Genomic DNA, 12484 nt, shown 5'->3' with positions numbered 1-12484 from the left:
ATAAATGAATTATAGATATTAAACGTACAATAAAGCTGCAAGTGTAGGCAACCTCACTTGTTTCACTACCTTTTATGACTATGATCATGCCATACTAATGTTTTTGTCTGACTGTGTACCCCAACTATCAATTACTGAAAAAGTGAAGTAGCCATTATCCTTCGTTTTCAGTTATGTTCAACATTACGAGAAGTGTCTCGGCAGTCAATCCAGTCACTACAGAAAATACAGACAATTTCTGTTACAAATGTAGGGAAGCCATATCACACGCTATAGATAATTTTCCTTGCAAATTTGTTTTTGCTTTGCAACTTTTATTTATAAAAGTGTACTTGTGATTTCAAAACTCATCACATTGCTTAACACTACGTAAATTTGCATGTGTTCTAGAATCAAATCTGTTTATAGTGCCCAATTGTAGCATGTGGGGAATTAGCTCAGATGGTAGAGCGCCTGCTTTGCATGCAGGAGGTACTGGGATCGATACCCAGATTCTCCATGTTTTTTTGTTTCTTTTTCATTATTTTCCTTTTTTGTTTGTTTTTGTCTGTTTTTTTAGTAGTGTAAGTGAAACCTGGTATATATAAGTTATAGTTAAACTGCACCATGAGTAGAACATGATAGTTATCAACCCGAGGATGAGGCGAAGGCAAGGCTTAGATTTTGATAACTAGATATCCTACAAGTTTAACTGGCCTCCATCCCACACCTTTAATTTAAGCATTCAAGTTGACAAATAACGTGTCAATAAGGCAAGATAGCATGTCAGTTGTGTATAGCTTCTCTTTTTTTGCTGAGCTTGTATTTTGCACACATTGTATGGCTTTAATTTGCTTCTTTCAACTGAACGTGTCAGTATATGTTGTCTTCCATGTATGTGCACTGGGGTTTAACTACCATATACTCCTAGTTTACTTTGATGTAGGGCTTCAGTGGGATAGAAGTGAAGTTAATTTTGCTGGTCAAGGCCTCACTCAGGGCTGTCCTTAGGATGTGGGGTGTTTTGACAGCCCCAGGTGGAAGTGTTGTTTGATATTTGTGCACACTGATACTCCATCTTATGGCCAATGCTGAGTCCTGGGCACTAGGAAGTGTTTATACAGGATGGCAGTTGAAGGTCATTAAGGGTCCTTTAATCCCCTTGTGATGTCAGTTGATGGAATGCTATATCATAAGAAACATTGTTTGCTTAGTGCCAGAGACCACACAGTTTGAGTGAGCCTTGTCTTTACCTTAGGTCCACTAGTCTGCTAGTGTGGCGCTCACACCATGTGGAGAAGCAGGCTTGGTATGGATGATGGAACCCCACTTTGCGTGTTTCTGCACTTAATCTGTAGGTACTTGTAGGCTACATAAAGTGACAGTACCATTAACTTCTTCATCTCCTTCGCAGCAAAGGTTCTGGAGAAGTGTGCTGATCGTTTTTTGTTTAAGTATTTGTGTTTTTAAACTTATTGTAGATGTGAGTGTGAAAAAGATTGTACTGATATATAGTATCAAGTACATTTATAGTGTCACATCATAGTGTGTGGGGAATTAGCTCAGATGGTAGAGTGCCTGCTTCGCATGCAGGAGGTACTGGGATCGATACCCAGATTCTCCAATTCTTCAACTTTTTTCTCTCCATAGTATACATAATTTTTTTTGCTGCATTGACTTTTAATGGGTACCTTTACCTGTGAGAGACTGTGCACTTGTTCCACTATTGCAAAATACAACTCTGAGATCACATAGCTTGTATCATTTCCCAAATTTCATTTACAGTGTCCCAGGAATCAATTTCCAGTATTTTGGCCAATTCTGTTGAACAGCTTGTGCTAGACTATAGGAAGAGGTAAGAAAATGGTTTGTACGGCAACTATACTGAAAACAAGTTAGATTACGATAAAAAAAGGTAAAACAAGGGAGGTCACCTACACCTGTACAAGTGGACATTTAATCCCTACTTCAGTCTATGCCAATGAATGATTTGGGGATTGAATGTCCACTGGTAATTCTGCAGGTGTAGGCGACCTCCCTTGTTTCACTACTTTTATGGTTATGATGCCATGCTTAATATTTTCATCTTGTGCTGTCAACGAGATGAAATGGGATGCAAAGACAAAGGTAAGTTGATGATGCGTACATACTACGGTATGCCGAAAGACTTGAAGTGACGTCTAAGAGTGAAAAACAAGTCTGTAGCCTTAGCTGTTATTGAGTTACACTTGTCTGAATGCATCAGGTATGCAGGCTGGCAGTTAGTCAGTCAGTCAGTCAGTAGAAAATTCTGTTAAATAGGTATTCCCCGATATTTTGTAGCATTTGTTGGAAGCATTTTTGTGCACTTCAAAGACAATTTGGGCTTGATTCTCTCTGACAAAGACTGCCAAGGCACCATGAAGGTATTGTGGGGCTGGTTTCTGGTTAATATTGTCTTGCAAGAAAGTGAACCTCCACAAACTACAGGCACTCAAATTTACAGTCTAGCATTAGTCTAAAAAGAGTTGTGTTTATCATGACTTAGCAAATCTATCAAGCCATAGAAATGATAACGATAACGATAACGATATTGTAATGAAATGATAACGATATTATAGAAATGATAACAATATTGTTTTCTTCAATTACAATGCATGTAATGCAAATCCCGTTTGTAGATTACAGTGAATGAGATGATTCACTTATAAATTTAAAACTTGCTTCACTGAGTAACAGAGCAACTGAAACTTGCATAAGCACATGTTATTTTACCCATTGATTTTTTTTTCAGAAAAGTATATATGTGAGGTTTTGCTGAAACAGTTTATAGTGCCATCTTGGTGTCATGTTATAATGTGTGGGGAGAATTAGCTCAGATATAATGGTCTGCTTAGCATGCAGGAGGTACTGGGATCAATACCCAGATTCTCTATTTTGTTTTCTTTCTTTGTGTGATTTTGAATATGTACTTTAGTCAGTGAGATGCAGTGTACATGTGTTCCATAACAGTGTATATAGTTGCAGCCTCATGACCCACTTAGGGAAACAACACAACTGATTTAATGTTGTTGTTACAACTTGCTTACTACATTTGCGTGTGTTCCAGTGTTAAATCTGTATAATTATAAGTCATGTTACAGGGTGGGGAATTAGCTCAAATGGTAGAGTGCCTGCTTAGCATGCAGGAAGTACTGGGATTGATACCCAGATTCTCCATGTTTTCATTTATTGTTTTCCTTCTTTTTTTTCCATTCTAGGAACCTATTATAAGATACTAATAATTGTGCTGATCCAGTAGGATGTGAACAGCCCCAGGTGGAAGCATTGTTTGGTGTTTGTGTCATTGACACTTACTGTACACTCCATCTTATTGCCGACGCTCTCCTGAGAATACTGAGAAGTGTCTCTGTATAGGAAATCTGTTTATAGCATCATGTTGTAGTGTGTGGGGAATTAGCTCAGATGGTAGTACGCCTGCTTAAGTCCATGACGCTTACATTGTAAGTACTGTGGTATGCCACAAGGGTTGAAGTGACGTCTAACAGTGAAAGATCAAGTCTGTGGCCTTAGTGTATATTATATTAATATATATATATTATGAACTCCTACCTGGCGTTTTTGAGTTACACTTGTCTGAAGGCATCAGGCAGACTGGCAGTTAGTTAGTCAGTAAAAAAAATTTGTTTCCAAAATTTATTGGAAGCAACTTTGGCCACTCTAAAGACACTTTTGCGTTTAACCAAGGTATTGTGAGGCTGGTTTCTGGTTGCAAAAAAGTGCAAACCTCCATAAACTACAGACACTTACACTAACATTAGCCAATAAAAGAGTTGGGATTCAGTGTGTTTGTCATGACCTAGCAAATCTGTCAAGCTATAGATATTCATACAAGAGGGAAGTGAAGAAATGATGACAATGTTGTTCTCTTCTACCACAATGCATATACCACAAATCTCCTTTGTAGATTACAGAAATGACAAATTCTCTGTGAACATGTGAGCAAGATGATTCACATATAAATTACTTACTTCACTGAGTAACAGAGCAATTGAAACTTGTTATTTTACCCATTTCCTTTTTTTAAACAATGCAAGTTTTCACTGAGACAGTTTTATAGTGCCATCTTGGTGTAATGTTATATAGTGTGGGGAATTAACTCAGATGGTAGAGTGCCTGCTTAGCATGCAGGAGGTGCTGGGATCGATACCCAGATTCTCCATGTTTTTTTGTTTTGTTGTTTTATTTGAATATGTGTGTATGCTTGTCAGTGAGATGCAGTGTACGTACATCTGTTCTATAACAGTGTATAGTAAGTGCAGGAAATGGTTTGTACAGTAACTATACTGAGAACGAGTATAGGAATTTTAGGGATCATGGCCCTAAAAAATAGTTAGGTTGCCTACATCTGAAGATATACTAGTGGACATTTAATCCCTAATTCAGCATTCCATACTAATGTTTTTGTCTGAATGCGCACCCCAATTATCAATTGCTGAAAAAGTGAAGTAGCCATTATGCGTCATTTTCAACATTACAAGAGGTGCCTCAGCAATGTCACTACAGAAAACATGGACAATTTCTGTTACAAATGTAGAAAAGCCATCACACACTGTAGATATTTTGTTTTTGTTTTGCAACTTTAAATATTGGTTAATTGATAAAAGGGTACTTGTGATTTCAAAACTCATCACATTGCTTAACTCTACGTACATTTGCATGTGTTCTAGAATCAAATCTGTTCATAGTGCCCAATTGTAGCATGTGGGGAATTAGCTCAGATGGTAGAGCGCCTGCTTTGCATGCAGGAGGTACTGGGATCGATACCCAGATTCTCCATTTTTCTTTTTCTTTTTTTTTTCTATCTTTTTTTTCTTTCCTTCTTTTTTTGACTGTCTTCATTCTTTTCTTCTTTCCTTCAGCAGTGTAGGCTTTTATACACTAGGCTACACTAAGCTACAGAAGTGTACACAGGAAAAGTCACTGATGAATAATACGCAAGATTTCACAGCAAATATGACTATCTGCACACTCTGTGGAATTGTTGCCTAATTGAATACACTATAACAAGTAAAATTATCTGTGAAATATACTGTGTAATTTATTGTAAAATTATTTGTAGAACTTTTAATGTATTTTTCTGCAAATTTTAACATAAATTATCTGACAAATACATTGTATTTCATCTGTAGAATGCTCTATAAAATTAGTAAAGAATTCCCCCCATTCATTTCCACTTTTAAATTCTGCTATAATTTTCATAAAATGTTTTCCAAAATTGTATAAACTAAATCAAAACTAAAAGTAACAAAAGTCAATACTGCATACGTAGCTAGTAGTCTTCTGAGTCCACAAATGTTCTATCAGGATCATTATAAATCTGTGGCTCATTTCCAAAGTCTTCAGCAAATGGACCATAGCCTGGAAAATACGGCCTTCCCATATAATCAATAGTCCGGTCCATGTAGCCAGCTCCATAATCCCATGGCTGTGGTACCCCCAACAAAATTGTTTTGGGTGCTTGTACACACTGGATTAAAGTTCAATAACACAGGAGTACTTCTCTTAGTCTCTTTTTTTTTCTTCCTTTACTTCTCTAGCAATCTTCAAACTTTTCCTTTTGTTTTCTTTCATGTTAAAAATAGAGTTCTCATCATCCGAGTCATATACTGTGATTACGTTGCACTTGATAGGTGAAATTGTTTCCTTAAATTGTATAAGACTATCTTGATCATCTCCATTTAGTTTCCCCTGTGAAATTGCTTCCTTTATAGCATGTTCTCTCTTTTCTTGGAATATTACATACTGGTATCAGCTATATATATATACGTAAAAATATTAAATTAACTTACAAAGTTTAGTCGGTTCACTTTTGCTGAAATCCTTTTCTTTGTTCTCAATTCTTTATCTAAACTGGACAATTTACTACTTCTCCTCTGAGTGTAAAATTGGCGTAGGCTATTGTTTATATCTTTTGATAGCACGGCTTCACATCCTTTAATCTTTATTTGATCCATTGCAGATTGAAGCATTTTCTTTTTAATTGAAGGATCCAGGGCCGACCAAGTCTTACTCAATAGGAACTCATCTACCGGTAGTTCTTCTTTGTATAATACATCAAACAGGTCTTTTTTGATGGACTGTAATGACACAGTATATTCACATGCACTGCATGCATGCAAGCTTCAAGTATACTTACGAGAGGAAGCAAATCCTTAGTTGATGGGCTACTTCTTGCAGAGCTACAGCCTGAAATTTATATTCAAATAGCCACAACTCTAATTAAAATTCCTTTACCTGTTGTGCTTAAACTGTTATCTTTATCCAGACTCAGGCTTGCTTCGACTAGTCCCATTCTATGACTCAGTTCATCCAGTCTTGCATGATTCTCGTCGAGTTTCTGGCACATCCGCTCAATTGCCTCGTTACCATGGGTAGCCATCAACCTTACCAGACTTGATAAAGTTCTGCCTACGATATAATCAAGTGTAACTCGTCCTTTATCTGTATTCTAACTAGCTACCCACTGTTACACTCACCGTGCTCGGTCAAAAGAAAGTCACTGGGTTCCCTCACCGATAGGCGCCAAACATACAAATAGCACGCGTAGCAACTTTGGCAGTTTAAACCAAACACACAAAGTTGTGGAGTATTGGTGACTGCCTTTGTCTTCTCCACAGACCCACGTCTTTTTATCAGTTTGAACAAGTTCCCGCTTTTAGTCACGTTCCTGCTGTCATAGTGACCATCACGTGATTATGCGAAAAGTATTATGAAGAAATCTTGTCGTACTGGAAGGCTTTATACATGTGATTGTACTCTATGTAAAAGCAAGAAGAAGGTGTCGTATTCTACAGTTCAGAGACATTTAAGTGTTTATGGAAAAGCAAGAGTTTTCACAGGTACCCAAATCTCTGCGCGCATGCGTACATAGGGTGTCTATTATCTCTATGATGCGTATAACCTAAATATTGTTAAAATGAGATGAATAGTCAATGCCATCTAGTGTATCCATGTGTAGAGCTCGAGGAAGCAAGTAACAACCATGGCCATTGTGCTGAAAGCACTGACGTACATGATCATGAGTCTTCATTATCTACAGTGAGTCAGTTTCACTACTGTACCTTTAGTTTAAGTAGCTAAATGCTTTTAGACTGATAGCTTGGTAAACCAATTGGAAGTTGATGATTTGTGGAAGAAGGCCAAGCAGTATATTATGATGGTAACTGATCAATGTGTGTATGTAGTAATATTTCCTTCTCTAAGTATATAAAGTGTTGAGAAGTCCAATGTTGCGCTGCCAGATATGTAACAAATAATTACAGCCCTTGTGTCAGTGTTCTCACCTCACACAATCACAGAGCCGGCCTTAAGGGTAGGTAGCTGCCTAGGGCCCCGAATAAAAGGGGGCCCCAAAGCTCTGAAACCAGGGGCCCCAGGCCCCCAGCTCCCAAAATACAAATTCAGTACATAACACTCACTTATATACACAACTTGTCTTGGTAATTCAGGAGGCCATTCGCAATGCAAGCAGCATGGGTCACATGAACATTGGCTAGCTCCTTTTAGAGCCTCATTGTAGCATTGCGTGTCACTGGTGACTTGTGAAAGTGTGAGCCTAAGTGTGAAAGTCTGCAGTCTTGAAAGCTACCTTTGATAACTTGGACAAGAAATGTATGTAGGTTTACAGAGTAGCTAATGATCTCCTCTATCATTGTTGATTAGCCCGGGTGGGCTAATTGTATTTTTTCCAGGCGTGGGTGGTATTGGTGAATACCACTTCTCTGGGGGCCCACCCAGATTGTTTTGCCTAGGGCCCCACAATCGGTAAGGCCGGCGCTGCACAATCACTAGGTTGGGAAACTTTAGAATCCCGTCATATTCAAGCTAGACCATCAACATTCTATAAATGATAACTCAACAAATTGCAATACCTTACAACTCTTATCTACAATATTCCAATGCCAACTTTGCAAGAGGAACTAACAGCTATAAATTTATCCCTTTCTTTTGTCACAAAAACCCTTCTATTTCAGAGCTCCTTTTCCCCCACACAGTACCAAAATGGAACAAATTACCAGACCACATTACAAACTTAAATTGTACTTATTAAACCATGTACAGTAATGGTAAATAATAAATAATATGTACATTAGGTCAGTTGAACACTTAGTGCTGCATGCAGGGACTAGCTATCATACCTTGTATGCATAAAGGACTGCCACATGTGTGTATGGAAATACAGCACCAGGGTGTGATGCACTAGGTGAAGCTGAGTGCTGTATTAGATCTCACAAACCAATCATTAGTAGCCATATAGTGATCAGCTATCCAAACGTTCACAAGAAACCTTTTCCCATAATTTTGCCATTCAAAATGTTATGTTATTTCAACTGATCATCCTTACATATGCATGGATGCATGCATACACATGAGCATGTATATCTCCACTTGGGTGTACTGTAAATGGCAAAAGTTTGGCGAATCAGCATGTGGAGCTGGTTGGTAAATAAAAGTTTGGCAAATTTACTGTATGGCCAGTATTGAACGGTATTAAAATAGACTGGGAGAATAAAGTTTAGCAAATTTCCTTGTTTGCCACATTCGCCAAACTTAAGTCATCACACCAAACTTTCATCGTTTACGGTAATAATTTCTATTAGATGAGAATACTGCAAGCAGTAGCAGTGATAGTGAAGATGATCGGCAGACCTCACCAACATTTGAAGCAGACTGTTTTGAAGTAAGCTTGGACTCTACTCAGCCTTCACCGGTGACCTGTCCACCTACAGTGCCTTGCCTCCCTGAGCACAATGAGGTGCTCACAGCTAGTGAAAATGAATCATCTGCTGCTGAGTCAGGTTTATTTCAACCAGTTTTACGTTTAAATAAATGGATTTCTGTTTTACTGATCAAAGTAAAAGTCAAGTACAAGCTAAGTGATAGTGTTACTCTCAATTCTACAATTGATTTTCACTTTGATATCCCACCCATTACAATACTGCTTTCCAAAAACTGTACAGAATCTTTTTGCACGTGCAGGTGTAAACCAAGTTCCTGAGTTTAAACGATATGCTGTATGTCCAGACTCCAGGTGCTGCAACCTATATGATTGTACATTGTTATCAGAAGCTACTAGCATACCAATCTGTGCACGGCAAACTTATAATTCTCACTGCACAGAACATCTTTGCTATGAAAAATTCCTATCTTTTGGGAAAAGCTGACTTGTTCCTTATAAAACCTTTATTTACTTATCACCTATTGTTTGGCTTAAAAAATTTTATAGCACCAAAATATTTGAAGAGCTTCTCAACATTCAACAGAGGTATACATCAGACTGTGGAATCATAAATGATGTGTGGGATGGCAGAGTTTGGAAGTCATTTAATAGAGAAAGTAACCCTGGAGATTACTTTTTTAAGAATGCACATAATATTGCTTTTATTCTCAATGTTGATTGGTTTAAGCCCTTTAAGAATTCTGAATATAAGGTTGGTGGGATTTATATGAACATTTTGAATTTGCCAAGGACAGAACGATACAAGACCAAGTGGACTATGTTGATTGGATTGATTCCTGGACCCAGTGAGCCTAAAGAAAACATTAATTCTTTCCTGGAACCACTTGTTAATGACTTGACTGAATTGTGGGATGGTGTCCAAATACATATACATTCTGGTGCATCCGTAGTGGTAAGAGGAGCTCTCATTACAGTTTCATGTGACATACCAGCAGCATGAAAAATTAGCCAGTTCCTTGGTCATAAGGCGAACAAAGGATGCTCACATTGTGAGTTTGAAGGTGAAAGGGAAAATCCACGGGATGTAACTAGCAGAATGAGTTACTTCACTGTGGTAGACATAGTGCCTCGGCTAAATGATACTGTTAGGTCACAGGCTGTTGAATTTTTGGGTGCAACAAATGCAACTGAGGCGAAGAAAATACAAAAGAAAAATGGTGTTCAATGGAGTCAGTTGTTAAAATTGACTTACTTTGATATTGTCACAATGACAATGGTTGATCCAAAGCACACAGTGTTTTTGGGGATGATAAGGCATGAAACAGATCTGATTTTTCAAGACCCCCTGTTTTGTAAAGAGTCTCAAAGAGTGTTTAGCAGTAGACTAAAACGCTTACGTGTGCCATATGATGTTGGCAGATTGCCTAGTTCATTGGGAGAAAAGTTAGAATTTTCCAACTTGACAGCTGATCAGTGGAAGAACTTTGCTTTGATTTATGCTAAGCCTTGTTTATGGGACTTGTTGCCACCAGACTCATATAAGAGCATCTGTATGCTATGTGATATTGTCCAGCTTATTGTTCAGCCATCACTTACAGATGCAGATATTTCTAGACTTGATTATTTACTTAAATCTCACCATCGGTACTTTGAAAACATTTATGGCAGATTTCAAGTTTCAGTAAATTACCACATGGCACTTCATATCCCAGACATGATAAGAGATTTTGGGCCCCCTCATGCATTTTGGTGCTTTAGTTTTGAAAGAATGAATGGTGTACTGTCTGGTCTTCCAAATAGCAATCGCTACGTTGAATTGGAGTTGTTTACCAAGTTTCTGCAAGACATTGATATTGAATCTGTGCTGCCACATGACCCATTGGTAACTAGTTGGCCACACCTGGATGATATTCTGCCGGTTGCAAGGAAGATGTCATCTTCAGTAATACATCCTTCACTGTTAAATATCCATGTGAAATCTATGTTTGCCACTTCTACGCAGGACATGTATGACTTACAACTGTCCATTGATAAAGGAGACACAAATATGTTTGGATTTGAATGGAAAGTTGAATATTTACCCCCTACTAGGTTGGATTTGCAAGTTACCAAAGACTTTTATCTCAAGTTACTCTGCTTCTATGAGCACTTATATGAAGGAAATTCAATAGCTGTCATACCACGTATAGATAAACATGCTCGTTGTTCAGTGAATGGTTTGTCACTCACTTCTGATCTTCACTCGTCAGATCGTAGCAGCATAGTTAAGGCATACTTTGCTGTTGTTGATTCAGAGCCTGGGTATCCATATTTTGGAATTGTAAGATTCTTTTTCAAATCATTGGTGATAATAAAAGGAAACAGTTTTAATCCCACTGAAACCACAAAATCTCATGATTTGGCTTACATACAATGGTTTCAGTTCTACAATGGCTCTGATGACCCTTTCTTTCAAATAACAGATGAATTTTATGATGGTGATGAAATTATAAGTCCTAGAAGACTTGTATCTAGATGTGTACTGCTCAAAGCATACAGTAACAGTCCTTACAAGTTTGTTGTTGAGTTACCAGCATGATTGCTATTTATATTTATCACTTACTGAAGCATGCAATGGGGTGCATGGGTGATTCTGAGGGTCTATACCAGTGACTTGCACTGCCTATATTATATCTATAACTTGCTGGAGCTGAACTAATGTATAATGTGCATGTTGTTACAAAGTATTTTACAGTACACTAAAATTCAGTACACTATTTGATAGTCATTGCATCATTGTTTATAAAGTGAGAATACATTGTGGAATTGCTTGCATCATTCATTTGTAATAATTCCGTGGTGAAATAATAGCTACATAGTATTTTACAGTGTATACCTCAGTACTATTTAATGACCTGTAAAATTGTTTGCACTATTTTACTATAGCATCTCTCAGTAGAATACCACACACAATTCTACTGATTGTTCCATAGAACAGAAAAATACTCTGCAAAACTTTGCATACTATTCCTCAGGAACTTTTGCTGTGGTAGCCTCAGGTCTTTTAGTCTGGCAGGCCTAAATTTGAGTTTTGATTTTAAAGGTTCTATATCCTTGTTTTAATCCTACTAATATTATTCCATAAAAGGTGATTTTCATTGCACTCTAGGATATTTTTAAACCAAGCGTGCCTGGTTTACTGAAATTGTTTTCCGAAAGTGTGTTTGTATGTATGTTTGTCTTTCCCCACCCATGTGAACAAAACTTTGTTCACTAAAAATAGCCTTTATGTGATAAATAAAGGCCATATAGAACCTGTAGTAAACTTCTGGGCAGGGTAAGCTTTGGTTTAAGACGGTTAATATGTGACAGTTTGAAATATGGGTGAAACGAGTTTATAAGGATGCGGTGAAGGCCTTTCCTAATGGGCTGTACGGATGTCAAACAGCCAAAAAGCAACACAGCTGGCCTGCTAGACTACTGGGTAGAACGAATTCCTTCGAGTTGAAAGGAGGCATGCCCGTACATGCATGCGTGAACGAAAATGAAGAGCAGCTTTGAGGCTTTGCCTGGAGAATTTGCGTAAGAAAATGTTGTAGATGAACTATAAAACAATTAAGAAGACATTTCTGTGCATTATTAGTGAGTTAAAGGATTTTGTTCCGGGTAGGGAATATATAATCTATGGTTCAAGGTACGCCTTCTTAGCAGTGCTTAGTAACGTAATTACAGAATTACAAAATATTTAACTATTATGAAATACAAATTACTATGATTCAATTGTTTATGTAGCAACAAAACAAA

The 12484-nt window shown here is 37.6% G+C and overlaps 1 protein-coding gene, 1 long non-coding RNA gene and 4 other non-coding genes across 8 annotated transcripts in view; 5 read left to right on the top strand and 1 right to left on the bottom strand.

Annotated features, from left to right (window-relative positions):
• Positions 1-12484, top strand: part of LOC136239571 (uncharacterized) — a 29008-nt gene that overhangs the window by 14925 nt on the left and 1599 nt on the right. The window contains exons 2-4 of one of the 3 annotated variants that reach the window (XM_066030323.1): positions 6980-7059; positions 7112-7180; positions 8622-11487. The exons of 1 other annotated variant lie outside the window; for it this stretch is intronic. In XM_066030323.1, the coding sequence (XP_065886395.1) occupies positions 9798-11279 (1482 nt within the window). In that variant the 5' untranslated portion in view covers positions 6980-7059; positions 7112-7180; positions 8622-9797 and the 3' untranslated portion in view covers positions 11280-11487. Of the gene's footprint in view, positions 1-6979; positions 7060-7111; positions 7181-8621; positions 11488-12033; positions 12263-12484 lie in introns of those variants that run through there. One more of the 3 variants, XR_010693520.1, reaches the window with a different exon arrangement.
• Trnaa-ugc (transfer RNA alanine (anticodon UGC)) lies at positions 427-499 on the top strand. The gene has a single exon. It is a non-coding gene; the product is annotated as a tRNA-Ala (tRNA).
• Trnaa-cgc (transfer RNA alanine (anticodon CGC)) lies at positions 1531-1603 on the top strand. Its single transcript has one exon. It is a non-coding gene; the product is annotated as a tRNA-Ala (tRNA).
• On the top strand, positions 4108-4180 carry Trnaa-agc (transfer RNA alanine (anticodon AGC)). Its single transcript has one exon. It is a non-coding gene; the product is annotated as a tRNA-Ala (tRNA).
• Trnaa-ugc (transfer RNA alanine (anticodon UGC)) lies at positions 4725-4797 on the top strand. Its single transcript has one exon. It is a non-coding gene; the product is annotated as a tRNA-Ala (tRNA).
• LOC136239024 (uncharacterized) lies at positions 6051-6678 on the bottom strand. Its single transcript, XR_010693318.1, has 3 exons — positions 6256-6678; positions 6158-6207; positions 6051-6098 (listed from the first exon to the last, which is right to left on the bottom strand). It is a non-coding gene; the product is annotated as an uncharacterized lncRNA (long non-coding RNA).

Source organism: Dysidea avara, chromosome 11, assembly GCF_963678975.1.
Source record: "Dysidea avara chromosome 11, odDysAvar1.4, whole genome shotgun sequence".
Taxonomy (NCBI): Eukaryota; Metazoa; Porifera; class Demospongiae; order Dictyoceratida; family Dysideidae; genus Dysidea; species Dysidea avara.
This window is presented reverse-complemented; position numbering and strand designations above follow the sequence as displayed.